The sequence below is a fragment of the Falco peregrinus genome, chromosome 5 (genome assembly GCF_023634155.1).
Source record: "Falco peregrinus isolate bFalPer1 chromosome 5, bFalPer1.pri, whole genome shotgun sequence".
Lineage (NCBI taxonomy): Eukaryota > Metazoa > Chordata > Aves > Falconiformes > Falconidae > Falco > Falco peregrinus.
In genome coordinates this window covers 84,997,663-85,015,367 of record NC_073725.1, presented here as the reverse complement: position 1 = coordinate 85,015,367, position 17,705 = coordinate 84,997,663, and the positions used below count along the sequence as shown (strand labels likewise).

Below are 17,705 nucleotides of genomic sequence, written 5' to 3'. Positions count from 1 at the left end.
AACGCAAATAAGCAATTACACTGATTTGCAAAAGGAGCCTCTTGTGTTTTTCCTGGTTCTTACTTAGTGGAATCAGAGAATCTTTGCGTTGTGTACAGGTCTAGTGTATGGCTGTGTGCTTAGCCAAATGCTGCCTCTTACTGTGCAACTGATAGGAAGTCGGGTGTGTAACTATGGCTGAGGATGCAAGGTTTGGAAGCAATGAGAATTGTTTATGTCTGGAGGCAGCATGTAGTATAAAAGAGTATGTACAGGTTGATATTACCACTCTACAGCTTATTTTTGGAATGCCTTATTTATTGATTTCCTAGGAAGGAGAGGGTAGAGCCAGGCAGCTATCTTTGTAACAAAGAAATGCAATAAGGGAAGAGAATGAGTGCTTAGTGTCTCACGAGATAAATCCTCGCTTGGCTGTGAAAGTGACAAAGATGTAGCTTCAAGTACCAAGCTAGCCTCCTAGTTGTTCAAGGCAGCAAATGGGTCAGTGAGGCCAAGGGGAAATATCTGATGCTAATGCCAGCTGCGTGCTGTAATAATTTGGTAACCCAAATCAGCTCTGGAGCATGCTTGGTAACAATTAGATTGACCCTGGGAAACTGAAGGAAGGCCCCTTTGTGCTGCTTTTCTGTTCCAGTTGTCCTTGTCTGCTTGGCTCCTGCAGTTCTTCGTTAATCAGTATCGTTCGTTTAGAGGCTAACAGGGAGTGTGGGACTGACATTCTGTCCCTCCTCCTGCTTCCCCCAGCAGGGACAGTCAGCTCCCCCAAGTGAAATCGGGCTCTGTTCTGGCAGCACCGCCAGCTATAACAGTTGTTACGGCTCCATAAATAACAGTGAATGGGTCTAAGCGAAATGCTGAAGAGGAGGAAGAGCAGGTGTTGTCACAGGCTCGAGTTGGAAGGGTGGCCCCTTCCGTGGGTTGCTGGTGTGTCAGCTCCCAGCCGTTGAGTGTTCCTGAGCATCTTTTCTTTTTTTTCGGAAGGAAATCAGTCTTCACTTCTGAGTCTGCCATAGTACTAGGCAGCTGGTTGGGAGATGATGGAATGTTCTGCCTTCCCATGTGGATTTTCACTGCTGTGTCATAGTTTATGATCAGGAAACTACGGAAATAGCTCTTGGTCCCTGATGTTGGGACCCTTCTGTGCACCTGAGCAGGGAGGAAAATTATAAAATGAGGATTGCTCAATGACTCTTTAATCCCAATAATGGCTCCTCGGCAACATCTTTAAAAGTCTGAAATAAGTGTTGGTATCCCTTAATATGCTTGGCTGTAAATTGTAGCAGCTGCTTTGTGATCCATTGAGCCATATATACAACAAGAGTAATGAGCTCACGGAGACAAGGCAGGCAGCTGGGAGCCAACATTGATGCAGTCGTCTTGGAGGAAGATGCCCTGTTTGGAGGCTTCTGGTTCTGGTGCATAGACTCTTCATGTTCTCTGATTTGCTACTTTAAGATTGCTCCAGCTGGTTTCACCACAGTGTACCCAACTATGCATTTTTTCGGCTCAGAAAAGAGGTAACTAAGAGCAAGTGTCAGTGGATGGAGGGGCTCAGCTAGTCCATGGAAGAAGAATCCATTGGGAGTTACCCTATATGTAGGAATCTCACTTCTTTGGGAAATCAGCTGAAGTTGAGCTGAGAGGGCACTCGTGGTTTCAGTCTTGCTTAGGTATCTGCTTTTGGCCAGTGCTGGGGTATGGCATACCGGGCTGGGTGCTGCCATCTTTTTTTTAAGGAAATAAGAGCCAATGAGTAATCTCAAGAAGCTTTGTAGTGCTGGGTCAATTTTCCGCTTTAATCACTATTTTTAGTTGTTGTTTTTAAATGCAATGTGATGTAGTATTCCCAGCCCTGTGCTCTGGCATTCAAACTAGGACTGAGTCATCTGGATTTGCATATTTGCAATGCTTTTTTGTTCTTGGTGGTTATAGTAGTTTTCGCAGAAAAATAGCTGTGTTGGATACTGGGCAACTAGTATGTTAATATTCCTGTTTGTGTATTAATTTGTTTGCAAATTTAAATAGAATTAATGGAGCTGAGAATAATCTGATTAAGTGCATTATTGTTGTCAGGTTTTTAGCTGGAGAGATGTCCTTGTTTTGTAGATATTGTGCTGCATTATAAAAAGGGCAGGGGGGAGAAGGCAGGGCAAAGAGCCTTAATGCAGGTTTCATGGAGGAAGAGAGACTTAAATCATTTTGTAGAAGAGGCTGATGCATGTGCCTAACTCACCCGGTATTCATTAATTGAGATAAAGCCAACAGAGTTGAACAGTGGCTGTATAATCGTCTCCTGCTGCTAGTAAAAAGACTTGGTGCAGCCAAGATGTTTATTTTCCAAGCAGGAGGCTGTCTTCTAGTCTCATTCATTTTCATTGATATTATGTTATTATCAGATGACTTACTGCATAAAATTAAATAAAAAGGCACAATCTGTCTAAACAACAGGAAGAGCTCTCTCCAGATTCTCTTACTAGAAATCTGCGTGGTGACCAGCCACTCGCTTCATCTGAAGGAACTGCAAACCTCAGGGGATGGATAATGGAGCCTTTTACTTTGGGTCCAGCCAAGGTGATCAGGTTGGGTGCTGAGACTTAACTCAGATACAGGCAGCAAGTGTTCTTGTCGCCCCCAGCCTCCTAATTGGCCTCTCGCTGATTCCTTCTCATCTCGGAAGCCCAGAGCTGAATGAACTGGAGAACTGACACTGCCACCACCTCCCTTTCCTTTCTAGAAGTAAGGTCAGGACAAAACCACATGTGGTGGTTGCACAGTTATTACTTGAGCTCATCAGGTGCTGCAGAAGAGTTTGCTCAGAGAAGCACGCTCGAGAATCCTGCTGAGGTTGGTGTTGAGAAGCTGTGTTTTCCTGTGTGGTTTTGTTGGGCTCCTGATTACCCGAAAGCTTTGAATGAAGGGCATGTGGGATGGCTACAAGCTCTTTGCTGAACGCTCACAATGACCGATTTCACCAGTACAAGAGCAGCATATATGAGAAATACAGATGTTATTGCAGGTACCTCACTTTGCTGTCAGACTGTTGCCTTAGGGAAACAAAGCTCCTGGTGGGAGGACATCTTACCTGGGCAAGAAAAGCCAGCCAAAAGATTCATTTTCCTTTGACACCACAGGTGATACACTTCAACTTTCTGTGATGATTGGACCCACAGAGACAGTCTCATCTGGCTGTATATGTAAAATCCATGCTGCTTAGAGAATGCTCAAATAGAGATGAAGAAGGGCTGGGAAAAGCTGTTCTAGGTATGAGGAATTTTTTTTTAAAAGTAGGATCTTTTTTCTGATGGCGCTTTACAGACCTTGTTCACCGCCTTTTGGAGGGTGCAGAATGCCGTTTTTGCATTTCGGCTGGGCTTTGAAATGAATAGTAAGTCTCCATGGTTGCAGAAGCAGTAAGTAGTTCTAGCAGCTGAAGCTCTCTTTGGTAGTCAGTTCTACTTTCCTTTCTAGGAAAACAGATTTTGCGAAAATAGAGCATTTTGGGTAGTTCCCTTCCTTGCCTTCTGCTCCTACACTGTTTGTGTACCAAGAGAGTGGGTCAGGAGGATTGCTGCTAGCAACAGCAGGCATAGGCAGCTGCAAATGTGACCCTGCCTAACCCTTCTCCTGCAAACTAGACTGCCTAAAGGCTGGCTTCAAAAACCAGATCCAGCCTTGAGGAATTTTCCTTGAGAGGAAAAAGCATTGGTAAGATAATTATAGAAGGAAATTGCCTGGAGCTGTTAGTGGAGTGCAAATGATGGGTTTGCATAGCTATTTTTTGGAGGTTTGGTGTTGTACAGGATAGCTTCCACTAGGTTTAAAACTGCTGAAGGTGCCTCCTGCTCCTTCCTCTTTTTCCCAGCCTGGTGATAGGGAGGCAGGGGTCATGCTCCTCTTAATTTCCAGGCTTTGCAGCACAGGATCACTTTAAGGCAGCTTTGTTGCCTATTGTAGGTTTAGCTTTCAAGCACCACAGCTATTAGCACGCTGGGTTCAGTGCAGGGGAAAGCTGCTCCTGCTGGCTTTGCCATTTTGGAAAGCACTTTTTATGTACAGATTGTCATACTTGTCAGCTGCAAAGCCAGTGCTACCACAGTGAAGCCTTGTTGATCCTGCCTTCCAGGGTGAAGCAAGGGAAGCACTTATTTCGCTGTACTGCTTTTTGCTTCACTTGTAACCAGCAATCTTTATCCTGGGCTTACGAGCTGCCAACTATGATGATATTGGGAACTCTCATCTGTAATCTGCCCACCAGGGATGATCCTGAAGGCCCTCAAGAAACATTTCTAGAGCTGCGTATTAGCAGTATGTCATGCAACTTAATGCACTTATAAAGGTGATGTAAACTTGATACTGCTGTGAGAGCCTAAGAGAAACTTTAGTGGCTTGTGGGTTTAAAATAAATAGGTGACAGGATCACACAGCTCCTTTAGGTCACCCTGTGTGATGCTGTGGATTGCTGTTACTATGTTGTTCTCTCAGCGCAGGTGCGTTTTAATCCATATTTCTGTAGCCATCGAGTGTGATGTATGAGCCTGGGAGAAGCAGTTCTTTCCTTGGCTCAGTACTTGTGGATGGTCATTTGTGTGGTCTGCCCAAAGTGAGACGCACAGAGCAGCTCTTGATGCCCTCCTGTCTGCCCAGACTTTGCTAATTGCTGTTTAGAGCCTTGGCTGGGAAGATGTAAGTCATCCCGGAGAAAGAGTCAGTGGGAGAGAGATGGAGCAGCTGGCAGAAGCTGCCCCAAAGTAGGCTAATGAATTATAAATAACAGCTGTCAGGTTGCATTGCCAGTGTGCAGGAGCTGAGAGTCTGTGTTTTACCACTTGGTCTCCAGTGTGTTGGCTTGCCGAAAGGTGCGTTCAATATTTATGGGAAGCACGGCAGAGTCAGGATACAGTCAGGTCTGCTCACTTGTCGTTGTGCCTCTTACTGATTTGCAAGTTGGGACTGATTAGAATAGCTTTTGCAGCCTGGAATATGCATCACTGAAAGTCACAAAGAGAAGATCAAAAAGAATGGAGAAAAGGATGCTAGTGGGGGTGGGAAATGCAGAGTATGTGTGTTTGGGGGCTCTTGTAGTCTTTACTGAGCCAATGTCACCCTTGATTTTGCTGAGCTGGCGCGCTCCTCTTCATCTGAAGAGGAACTGTAAATGTTTGAGAAATAATCTAAAGGTGTTTGGATAATCAAGTATTTTAGAGCTCCCTCCCTCAGTAGTATTATTGAGAACGGCAGGGGAAAGCCTGGTATTTGTAATTCGTGCGTGCTGCAGTTGGTGTGGTGTTATGGAAGATGCATGAGGGCACCAGGCTGTTTTCATAAACATCTGAATGAGGAAGAATAAAACTGTTTTCAAGCTGAAAATAACTGATGATGCTAGCAGAGCAATGTCACAGACTTATCTGGAAGTTTACAAGTAAGTCTTTGCTCTACCAGCGATAGCTGGTAGAGCTACTCAGTATTAAGACTAACTTTTGGGATGTTACCAGCAATGATCCGAGGTCCCTTGAACAGATAACGCGTCGCTCTTATCCTAATACACGGTAAGAGCTTTCTTGCCTGATCAAGTCTATGGTATTGACTCAATACCAAAAAATACCTTTTTTGTGTAAGTCTAAATTTAAAGGATGCGAAACAAATAATGGCACTCTTTTAGTTAATTAAAGTTGAAAAGTTAATTAAAGTTGTCATCAAAGTTGAATAGTGTGCAAGTGACACCCATCAGAAAATAGGCTACTAGTTACTTGTTTAACCCTAATACATGTCAGAAAGACAAAAACTTGTCATCCATCCATTTCCTCACTTGTTTTCAAAGTGGTACCATTTTTAGGAAATTATATTGCTGAAAGTTATGATTTTCTTGAATTAGGACTGACTTACATTCTTCTACAGAACACTGCCTAAACCCAGCCTTTCCTTGAACATGACAGAAGAATCTCCAGTTGTGAAGATGTCTTGTTTTGGTTTTTTTTTCTTTTTTTCTTCCCCTTTTTATTTTCAATGTTTGAACTTGTGTATTTAGGAAGCAGTATATTCAGCATCATGTAGTAGCACAAGGATGTGTGTATGTACCTCCTTTGGCCCAACAGCATGCTTCCACAGCTATTTTTGATAGCAGCCTGTATTTATAACACTGCTGCTAACTCTTCTGTGCTAATACTTTGTGGCTGTGTAGTGACCTAGCTGGTGAACTGAACTGGCTGGAAGTTGAGTTGTCTCTGTGCCCTAGGCAGCAGTCTGTGGTTGCTTTCAGTGACTGTAGAGTGTTATTTTGACACTTGGAAGTTGCAGAAATTAAACATCCAATTGAATTTATCCTAGACTGAGTACTTGTCTGATGTTTATACAGTGAATGGTGCTGACTTCTGAATGAAACTTTTTGGATGTTTCATCTAAGTGTTTAAGTGGATCAGCCCCATTGCCTTTTACTGTTGGGGAAAAAAAAGTTAAGATCTTTCTTTCCTCCCCAGAGGCAACTTACATCACTTTCTCTAGTGCCATCCATGCACTGTAATCCTACACAGAGAGCGGGAAGTGATTCCATTTATATTGCATTTTCATTTTGTGTACTGCTTTCAGAACTTAACGCCTCCCTTGTGGCAGTTGTAAAATACTACAAAGCTGGAACAGTGTATCTAACGTGACTTTCTTTTCTTTTGTCTTTGTAGATATTCTCCGCTATTACATTACCTGTAGTGCTGGATACCCCAACCCCTTCCAGCAGGTGAGTGTAAGCATCCTAGCTTCCTTCACCCCTTCTCAGCATCCTGCAGAGTATAGGTTAAATGCTCAATACCAGCATGCAGCAAGGTGTTAGCTTTAGGGAGCACTCCTCCTGTTGGTAAAGCTTTGGTAGCTACTTTCCAGCTGTGCAAGGGGTGGCACTGTGATTTAGTAAGCAGTTTTTTCCAATTTCATCACTACCTGCATAGCTTCAGGTCCAGGGTGCCCTCTTAGAAGGGCCCACATGCAATGCGGTGAGGACCGTGGCTTTGTGGTACCTCTGTTTACATCGCACTCTTAAGAGCAGCGACATGGAGATGGAGCACCTGCAATTAATGCCGGGGTGGGAGACTGCCTACTTCCTGCTTTGAATCTCATCTTGCAGGTTCTTTTGGGTTAAGCAGTGGCAATGCTCCACTCCAGATATGCAGCCACTTCTGTGAGTGAGGGAGTGATTCTCACACATGTCTCTTAAATCCCTTGGATGTTGAAGGGTTTGTATCCTGCAGTATAAATGTGAGTCATTATTCTTTTGTGTGGGGGCTGAAGAACAGCACCTGGGCCCATCCCAAACTTTGTCCTGTGTATCAGAGGCCAGAATGAGCCCACACCACCCACCATTTGGCAGACACCAGCTGCTTCACTATTTATATTTAGGATTTTTTAAGTCTTGTCTTCCTCTGTTTTAAAGGGTGGGTAAGAACACTTCAAACTGTGGTATGATGCACCGTTGCCATCTGTTGCATTTCTGGTTGCTCAGTATACTCTGACATGCTATTGCATGTGAAATTCCCATGGATACTTTAGTGGGATGTGAAGGCTGCACCCAAATACAAAGAACTTCTAGTGTTAACATTAAGTCTTTCTCAGCCATCTGATTTAGTAGGAAAATCCAGCTGTGCTCTGTGGTGAGAACATGAGTGCTTTGTGTCTTTTCTTTCTCATTCCCCTCTGTCCTGGAGCCAGCCCCAGCTGTGTGTATGGTTTTTGTCTATGTGTATGCATTTTGTTGATTTGGTTTTTTCTTCTGGTTCCTCCTTTCCCCTTTTCATTCTGTCTGTACTTCTTCCAGGTTGGTAAAAGTAAAAACTTCACCCTATTGCAGCTGTACCCATGGCAGTTGAGACATTAACTTGTGCATTCGTACAGATGATGCTTCAGTATTTGGGGAATTAGGATTGAAGTCTTTTTCCCAGGAGTTCTGCTGGTGCATGTAGCCTGAATTGCTAAAACATTGCATGTTTTGTGTTGAGCAGAAGCTGTCGGGAAGTCACAAGGCTCTGGTAGAAATGCAGGATGATGTTATGGAACTCATGAGGTCAGCAAGCAGAGAGCATCCCACCTCCAAGGTAACTCTACTGAAGTTTGATCTCCCTGTGCTTTCAGGTTTACCTTTGTACAGAACCTAAGATCAGCTTCTGCTAAGCTATTTCCTTGCAGTAATCACTAGTTTGTTTCTTACAGGAGTATCTTACTCGGATCCAGGAGGTTTTAAATTCAACAGAGATCAACTTGCAGCAACTGACAGCTTTAGTAGACTGTCGGAGTCTGCATTTGGTGAGTACTCAGTAACTGGGCTTCAGCTGAGAACAGAGCGAGTGTAGAGCCTGTAGTATACTGATTATTTTGGAGTTTCAAATCTCTAGTGTGCCAGAACAGTTTACAACAGGTTTTGCTGGTTGATTCCAGCAGAAAGGAAAATGGGAATTTGGATCAAGTTAGCTTTCTGTTTAAAGATCAATATAAGAAATGATAACACGCCTTTATACGTTACAAGCTGCAGCCCTAAGGTTTCAGGGGCCTTCAGATTTTGATTTTTTTCTATAGCACATAGCTTGTTGCCTTTCCCATGGGGTGGAATGCCTTATAGCTGTGGTATAGCATGGCCTATGAGGGCCATGTTGCCCTAGCTGTATCTCTGAAGGCAGAGAAACAGATAGTCCATGCTTGTGTTCTTGGGCAGTGGGACATAGGGAGGGAGCTGAGAGGCTTAATGAAGTAAGGTGGTTTTTTTTCATTTTTTCTTTTCTCTCGGGTCTTACTGTATGGGGTTGAAACTACTTCCATGTTTAAGTCCGAGCTGGGCTTTGTGAGGGGAAATAAGGGTTAGACCAGTTATGAAAAACGCTTGAGGTCCCTGAAATTAAAAGGGAATTATGCTCTGGAAAAGAGACTACGATCTTAAGTTGTTTCAGAGAATGTAGTCTAGGGGAAGGGCTTTTGAATTAGAGCTCAATGTTAACTCTATGGTGATCAGGAAATTTTGCTCATTTCTCTCTCCAGGATTATGTCCAGGCTTTGACGGGCTTTTGCTATGATGGAGTGGAAGGCCTCATCTACCTGGTTCTCTTCTCCTTTGTCACAGCCCTCATGTTCAGTTCCATTGTGTGCAGCGTCCCACACACTTGGCAGCAGAAGAGGTATAGAGAGGGTTTAGATCCTGTAGCGCTGTAGAGCTCTTTCCTAATGAAGACTGGCTATTGGATTTGTGCCTGCGAGCATATGCAGCTCTTTCCCATATGATCCCAGGAGTGTGAGGGATGAGGCTTTATAAGCACAGGTCCAACAGAAAAAAACCTGTTGGCTTTTGCTTTGGCTGTAGTTAATACTTACATCTGAAACTTATTGCAGTGGAGTATTATTGCAGTGGAACATTATGTGTGCAAAGTATTCAGTACACTGTAGGACTACAAGTCAAGTCAGAGTTGGACGATTACAGCTGTAGAGAGGGGTAATGCTTGAATTATGTGCCATCTCTGCAAAATACCTATTCTTTTGCATTGCTTTGAGGCATTTGTTGTAGTACGGAGAAGAGAACTGGAACGAGAAGCAGTTCACACTTGCCTTTTTGGCTTTGTTTGCACTGGGGTGACCGACTTGCATAGCTAATAGAAACCAGGAACTATCTTGTTGGCAATAGCACGGGCAGATGAGATACTTGCAAATTGGTGGCAGTCACCTAACAGCAGAGTACTTTGGAACTAGCATTAATGATGGTAACCAGGCTGATCAATAAGTCTTGAGCAAACCTTCGCTTCACTGACTGTCTGCTACACCACATGCAGCTATTAAAATAGTTTTGAGTTTTCTGTTTTTGCAGAAGAGCAGTAGACTGTGCAGCAAATCCTCTTCTGTGCTCCTGAAACATGACTTTCGTGGCCTAAGCCCATGCTAAAGGTTCAGAGTAAGATGGAATGTCCTGAACAATAGCAGGAAGCCAGAGCCTGCCAGGCCTGCGTTGCCAGCAGATGCGTCAGAATAGCACTTAAGAAAACGGCTGGCTGCCTTACCTCTTCCTCATGCAGCTGCAGAGACCTTACCGAGGGTGGTGGTCTGCCTGTATGAAGGAAAGTTTTACACGGTGGTGTGTCTTGTGCTGCCATCCACGGTGGGCTGCTGCCTGCCCTGCCAGCACCAGCAGGCTGGGGCTGCTGCTGTCAGCTGAAGGATTCCCTCTCCATTCCCTGGAGCACCATTTCGTCCCGTGCCTCCCGCCGGGAGGTGGAGGCTGTCACACTGTCCTGCCCGCAGGAGACACTGCAGGCTGCAATTCACTGAATAATTCTTCAGTGCCACCTTGTGGTACCGGAGCTGCAGGTGACGTTTGGGATGTTCCAGCCATGGCCATGCTGTCTCCCCCAGCAGCAAAGTGCTTCCCGTAGAGCCTTTTACTAGAGAGAATAGAAAAAAAAAAAATATTTTACTAGTGAGAATAGTCGAGGGGAGAGAGAATAGCAGTGTATGTTATACAGGAGGGACAAGAGAGTACTATGGGAAGGGGGGAAGGAACCAGCTGGCAAAGAGCTCTGCTCTGCATTAAAATTGACTTAAAATCCTGGCATGTTTGAGAGAATAAAGCCTTTAGACACAAATATTGCAACTTAGTCTCTGTAAAGACTTTGGAGATTTTGCTAGAAGCTGAAGCAGACCCTCTGTAACCAGAATAGGAGTTCAGAGGAGTCTACAGAGACTTATCCTTAAAAGCTGTTTGGACACGGCCACAAGAAGTGGAAGGACACAGACTGCAGTTTTGAAGGATGCTTTTTGTAGAGTGCGTGGCACTATATTCCTGCTGCCTTTTTTGTTGTTGTTGTTTGTGCTGTGTATTTCAGGATGTGTCCATCCTTTGGTTGTGTGACTGGGCAGTTGCAGAACTGCGCTGTCTGCCAAGCCCTGAGAGAAGACTGTAGGGGATCACGCAGTGTAAAAGTCCAGATGGTATCAGTGGGAGGTCTGAGTCACTGTGGTGTAGGCTGTGTTTGACACTGCCGCCCTGAGGCATCCCAAATGGGTATAAATGTGGAGGTGTGGAAGATGGTTGGGAGGTTCCTAGGATTACCATGGTTTCCTGCAAACCCCACATGTGGGGTGATTGTAGGGTTCTAGGAGGAACTTTTTCTCCTTCTTGCAGAAGCTCAGATGATGAAGGGGAAGAAGAATCAGCTGCTCAAGGGAGTAGACAAACACACGATAATCTTTACAGAGTGCACATGCCCAGCCTCTATAGCTGTGGGAGTAGTTATGGCAGTGAGACCAGCATTCCAGCAGCAGCACACACAGTCAGCAATGCTCCTGTCACAGAGTACATGTGAGTATCCCGACAAGAAGGCTGTTGTGGCTTGTCCAGGTTGCTTCACTCTCACTTCTGTTGTTGCTAAGTGCTGCGGGACTGGCACTTTCAACCAAGCAGCAGAAAGTGACAAAGGACTTTGTCCAAAGTGTCAAAAGGAGTGTCTTTGGCATCTACTGGGAGAAGGGAATAGCTTGAAAGTGCTGCAGTAGAAAGAGTTGTGTTAGAGAGCATGCTCCAAAATGTGAACAGCTTTGTCCTGCAGGATTTAGAAATCTGTCTAGGGAAAAGAAGTAGGAAAGTATTGTCTGGGATCTTTATTACACAATGATTCTGATCACCAGAGGATGTAATTCCTCAGACAGAACTGTCTTGCCAGAGGATTTTAAGCTTCCTGAGAGACTGAGAGCCAAGACAAAATCTGCACGCTCTGTCCTTCCACAGTATTTGCAGTCAGCTCTGATATCTGTTGCAGTCTGGAGCTACCTAGTCCAGGTGTGATCTTCAGAGCTTTCTCTAAAAGTCCCTAAATCTGATCACACTTGGACTGCCTTCAGGACCTATCTCTTTTGGGCTGGCACATCATTTTGTTCTTCCCCTTAGACTTTGTCCTCATTTTATCTCCGTTCCTGCAGCTTGGCAGTTCTGATTCTGCAGGGAGGCAGATTTTCACATGGACCTATTTTTAAATCACTTGACATGGTTCAGTGTGGGCCCTTCTGAGTAAGAGTGTAAAGATAGTGCTCAATGTGAGGAAAATAATGCTAGTTTTGTGCCCTTGTCTGAAAAGGGGGGATCCACCTGGCCTGTAAGAAAAGCTTTGAGGGAGACTGACTTGATACGGTAGTTGTGGGGGTGCATATGCTCAGTCCCATCTCACCATCAGAGACCTTCCATAGAGAAGTGTGGCACGTGTCCCCTGTTACCATGTGTGTCTTCCTTTCCTAGGAGCCAGAATGCAAATTTCCAGAACCCCCGTTGCGAGAATACCCCGCTCATTGGCCGGGAGTCCCCACCTCCCTCAGTAAGTCTGTCTTTACTGCTCCTCTCTGCTTCAGCAGCTTTGGGGAATACACATTTACCGTTCCTGTATACTCTCAAGGGAGCTGATTGTGCAGCCAAACACAGGATCTGGCCCATAAATGGCAGCAATTTGAATAGACAAGCCATGTCTCACCTGCCATGGAGAATAAAACCCTGCTATGCTACTTTGGACATTGCACATAAAAAGACTAAAACTCAATCTGTTAACACTGGTAATCCTATGGGCCCAGTCCTAGCACTGCTGAAGTGCATGAGTATCTTGGTGCATGACTTCAGCAGGATGACTCACTTGCATGCAGTGTACTTGCTGTCTGTGGCATTGATTCCTCAAGTTTAAAAAGAAACTTGTTAAAACAGTACATTCAGAGTTATCGCTGAACCTCTCTCCTTAATCTGCCCTAAAGAAATAGCAGGATGAAACCTGTATTATTTTTTTGTTGAGATTTTTCTTTTAAATCTTTCTTTTACAACTGTTTTACTTTCTTTAGAATCTATTTTTGTATTTAATTTCCTATGGAGGAAAAAAAAAAAAACTTTCATGGAAGGTTTTGGTATTTGGAGTGTCCTGACAGCCTTTCTGTGTGCTGGATAAAACATGGACTTGCCTTAATGTCTGTGTAAGAACTAGATGGATCTTGCCCTCCTGCACTGGATCCTGTAAGCCTTACTTACACCAGAACTTGGAGAACATGCCATCGCAGTGCTCACTAACTTGGTGGTGTGATTACAGAGGATGAGTAATAGCATGCTTAATAATCAACCAGTCTTCAGGTATAGGTAAAGAAAATACACTTTGTGGTGCATGGTTCAAATTCATGGGAAGGGGAGGAAGAGGAGGTTGGATGGAGGAGTAGGAATTCTGGTGGAAAAGAGGACATCACATTCATGTTTTCACTTCAAAAGGACCTGTTCATCTTGCTGTAGAGAAAGTTGAGAAGTGGAGAGTTGCTTCTTGTCTCTGTACTTGGCCAGACCTCTTTCAGCCTTCACAAGAGTTTAGCCTGATCCCTGGTGGTACTCTGATTGTGAGCTCTGGGAGCATCATCCGCTCTTGGCAGTGAGATGGTCCTCAGGATTAGAGCTGATGTGCTGCACACAGTACCGTGTGACAAATGCCTTACTGCTGGCGTTTCCCGTTGTAGGAAGGGCACTGTCCCTCTGGTACTGCCAAGGCGTATGTTCATTCGATGGCTGTAGACCAAGGTCCTGCTTCCCCTTGCCCTACAGCTCTTCTGCTTCAGAGAAAAAAAGCACACTCCTTTCCTCAGGGGTTTTAGTTATGCAAGAAGTTTCCTAGTTCTTCGGTAGCTGTTCTCATTACTACCCTGAGAGGGGATCTGAGTCCTGCTGCCTTAGGCTGGTTTCTGAGAGTAGATAAAGATGAGTTTGTTGGGTTTTTTTTTCTACAGTGACTTTACTTGGCAGACATCGATACAAGCTACAGGGAAGAGCAGGAGGAGAGTGCAGTGCTGTACCGATAGACAAGGGGAGCATCCCCCTAGATGGGGCAAGGAACAGGGGGAATGTGTTTTCTGGAGGGACATGGTACATGGGCAGTGAAGAGAAGAAAAATACTCTCTACTCTCATATTGGCAGCAGCAGGGAAGGGGGCTTTTGTAGGATTTTTGTATTCGCAGCTCTCCATAGCAGGTGGCTGAGACCATACTGAGGCAGAAGAAACTGTAACTTTTCATAGCACATCATCTGTGGGAAGAGAAAGATGAAAAGGGAATACCAATGCATGTGTCTGTGTCTCTCTTTTGGGAGGGTGGAGAAGGGGATGACAATCTAGATAGGTTATGTCCAGTGGATGGACAGAGCTGATGTATTCCATTTAGCTTTCTGTGAACAGATGGTGAAAACTAAGATGTGATGATCCTGCTGCATTGTTTGTCCGTTACTTTTCCTGGCTTTTTGTTTGTTTGTTTTTTTCCTTCTCTCATTCCTTCTGTTTTCTCCTTCTTGCCACAGGGCTATTCCCTTAGGGTTGTAGAGCCCACCTTGTTGCTGACACACACCACAGCGTTTCACTTGCTTGCACTGTGTTTTTCATGCACGTTGAGGCTGCACTCTCTTTTTCTCTCTTTCTTGCGTCATCACAGTTGTATTTGGCTGCCATGGACAGTAGCAGCCATATGAGCTGGCAGCTTAAACCCTCGGACAGTGCACGGACATACTGGTAACAGCGCCCGCAAATGGAACAGGTACTGGAAAAAAGGTCCTTCTTGCTCAACCCCTTCTCCACTCCCAACCACTCCCTTCATCCCTGCACTGTTTATCCCAGGCCAGTGCCTTTTATTTCTTCACATGCCTTCCCTCTGCACCTCCCACCCCATTCCCTCCTGCCAAGGGTTGAAATTGAAACCAGTTTTTGCTCTGGTGCAGACTCAAGAAGCAGTATCAACCTTGTAAAGGCTTCTGGTGCACGTTGTGAGGGTTGCAGGTGCCCGTGCCTCATAAAAGCAGCAGCTTCAGCTCAAAGTCCGCACTTGAAAACAGCTTGACCACTTAGTACTGAGTGCTGCTCAAATGTGGAACTAACATTGCACTTCAAATGCAGAATAGAAGTTCTGTCATCGCAAGAAGCCGTTTTCTAGAAGAGAACCAATCTAGCAGCTTATCAGTCAGGACTGGCTGTCTTATTGCAGCTTTTGGCTTCCCTTGAGCCCTACTGCTGTTCTGTTTATCTTGGCTGGTCATAACAGCATGTGCCCAAAACCTCAGAGACTTACCTGCCACAAGCTTTTAGCTCTTCAGTAGGATTTTTAATCTGTTGAAAGATCCTAGCTGGTAATGGTGGCCTGTCCTGAAGAGTTACTTCATAGCCTATTAGTTCTGTGTGCAGCTTCTCCTTTTATCTTTGCATTTAAAGTCAGAAAGGAGCAAGTTAAAAAACCAAGCTTCCCTAAGGGTCCAGACATAAGCACTAAGCTCTGTTTCACTCTGTCTAAAAACCTTTTTACTGTTTTGTTTGTTCTGTGTGTGTCCAAATGATCCCATCCATGTCCCACAGGGCTCTCCTAGTACCATTTCACTGTCTGAATTCCTAATGGGCTGTAGTTGCCGATGTTCTACAAGATAGCCAGTGTTTTGTCCCTTGCAGTGGTCCATGACAAAGCCACGTGCCTACAGAAAGTAGGTGGTCTGCATTAGGTCGTCGGGTTTTCTAGCTTGGTTGAGCGCAGGGTATAATTAGAGCTCCCAGGCAAACCCCCCTGGTATGAAGGACAGTGCTCCTTCAAGGGAACGACAGTCACGCAGTAACTGGAAGGTGCTGGTTCCAGTTGGAACAGAGGGCCCATTGCTTTAGCTCATGCAGTCAATGACCTGTATCTTGCATTCTGTTCCCAGAAACACATGTCCATAAAGCTGCTGTTCCTTCTTTTTCTGCCATCCTTGTTGGGACTTTTTGTCAGCCTTGCATTGGATTCCTTTCTGTCATGTTGCTGCTTGGTCTGCATTCTTGCTGCCTCTTGCCGTTTGTCTGCCTGCCTTGTGACATGCTGGGAAGGGTGCTGTCTGAATTGGGTGTCTTGATGCCCTCTGCCGTGGTGCATGAACGCAAACAAAACTTGTCTTGAAGCATGGTGCTGACACCCTCGAAAGGGTTACAACCTTCTTCAGTCTTAAGTCTTGCAAAGACTGCTCTGGGGCGTCAGCTTTATGGTGGGTTTTCTGCTTTTTGGTTCCTGCAGGTGGTATTGTAGAGATGTTAGGTGAGTCTATTCCAGGAAATAAAATATTGCTGGGGGAGGCGTGTGAGAGTTCTAGTGTCTTCATTCTGGACTTGGAATCTCCTCTGGGCTGTAACAAGACCTGATCTCAGTCTGCGCTGTCTTCTGTTACCTAAGCTCACACCCGCAGTTTAATGTGGCTGTCTGCAAGGCTAAGAAAAAGGCATAGCATTCTTTCCAAGACACTAAAAACAAACAAACAGAAGCTCTGTTCTCTTGACTTGGAAAACTGAAGTTCCTTTGAATTCAGAACCCACTGGCTGCAATTGCCTGGTCCTGTGCATCTTGTACCTCCCATGCATAATGGTACCAAACCCTGTGTGTTTACTGTGCTCTAGCTATTTGAGAGGTGGATCAACCTTTAAGGACTTGAATCCAGAAGCTTTGGTCTTTATTGGATTAACTGAATAGCTCTGGCAGGGAATCAAAGTCAGGGTAGCTGAAGAGAGAGATATGTGGGGGTTTTAACCACAAATAGTAAATGGTTTATACTCGCAGTCATGGTTTCATATGGTAAGTGATCTTCCAGCATAGCTCAATTAGCTGTGAAGTACTCCTGGTTTGCACAGTTCACAGGAGTCAGTAGAACTTATGGTCTCTAAAATTAACTGATTATTCCCATTAACTTTTTTTTTTGCAACCAGTGATTCCTTTATACACAGGCTATAAGTTTTAAGCACCTAACTGGTATGTGCTGGCAAGCCATACCTATGAGGGTTTATACCTTCAACAAGGCTGAATGTGAAGGAGAGACTTTTTTTATTTTCTCTGAAGAAATGCAAAACTGAACTTGTGTGCATCAGCTGTGTTTGTCCTAGCTGACTGGTAAGTGACTGAGAGGCGTGCTGTGTCGAATAGCACAAGCCACCAGGAGAAATGGTAACAAGAATTCTAGGTATTCTTTTTAGGGTAGTTAGCAGTGTGGGGAAGGTATGGGTTGAAACTTGTCCTCCGTGCTGTTTGTGAAAGGGTGAATAGGCACATAGGTACTTCCAGCGAGAGTATGGGATGAATGACTGCATTGTGCATGTTCTTTAACGTTCTATGAAAGCTCCTCTTTAAAGGAAACTAAATGCAACTGTGTACCTTATAGCCGTGTCAGGCACTGTATGCAGGTTACCTCACAGCAGAGTCCAAAACCTCCTTAGCTCTGAATTATGCTCAGGCTTTAAGTACTTAGAATTATTTTTTGAAGGAGCTAAAGACTTGGTTATTTTAACTATGGGTAATAGAGTTTGGTTTCATATCCATGTGACTGGCAAGTGTCTGCTGATACATCTTCATCTGCTGGCCTGTCCAGATGTTGGGATCTGTGTATACCACAGCATCTTTCCTCTGCTTCCCAGCAGAGGATGTACTGAAGGACTTGGATGAGGGACTGCTGTCAACAGCATGTGGAGCAAAGCATTCGTACCTGGAGTCTAATACAGTGACTGAAGATCCCGCGCACGCTGCTAGAGCTGTGCGGGTTACGAAGGGCGCGCAGTGAAGCGTTAGCTCTCTACTTCTAGGTTTCAATCGTACTTATCATGGTCATTAGAAGTACACTTCAACAGAAGGAATATCTGGTTCAAACTGTAACAGGAGAAGGTACAAAGGTGCAAAAATCCTGAGTTAAGGAGAGAACATCA

The 17,705-nt window shown here is 44.7% G+C and overlaps 1 protein-coding gene across 3 annotated transcripts in view; it reads left to right on the top strand.

Moving 5' to 3' along the window:
- Window positions 1–17,705, top strand: part of TTYH3 (tweety family member 3) — a 79,686-nt gene that overhangs the window by 54,124 nt on the left and 7,857 nt on the right. The window contains exons 8-14 of one of the 3 annotated variants that reach the window (XM_055804473.1): window positions 6,672–6,727; window positions 7,983–8,075; window positions 8,191–8,283; window positions 9,010–9,146; window positions 11,138–11,314; window positions 12,245–12,320; window positions 14,443–14,544. In XM_055804473.1, coding sequence (XP_055660448.1) covers window positions 6,672–6,727; window positions 7,983–8,075; window positions 8,191–8,283; window positions 9,010–9,146; window positions 11,138–11,314; window positions 12,245–12,320; window positions 14,443–14,523 — 713 coding nt within the window. In that variant the 3' untranslated portion in view covers window positions 14,524–14,544. The remainder of the gene's footprint in view (window positions 1–6,671; window positions 6,728–7,982; window positions 8,076–8,190; window positions 8,284–9,009; window positions 9,147–11,137; window positions 11,315–12,244; window positions 12,321–14,442; window positions 14,545–17,705) is intronic. The other 2 variants (XM_055804474.1, XM_055804475.1) reach the window with 2 other exon arrangements.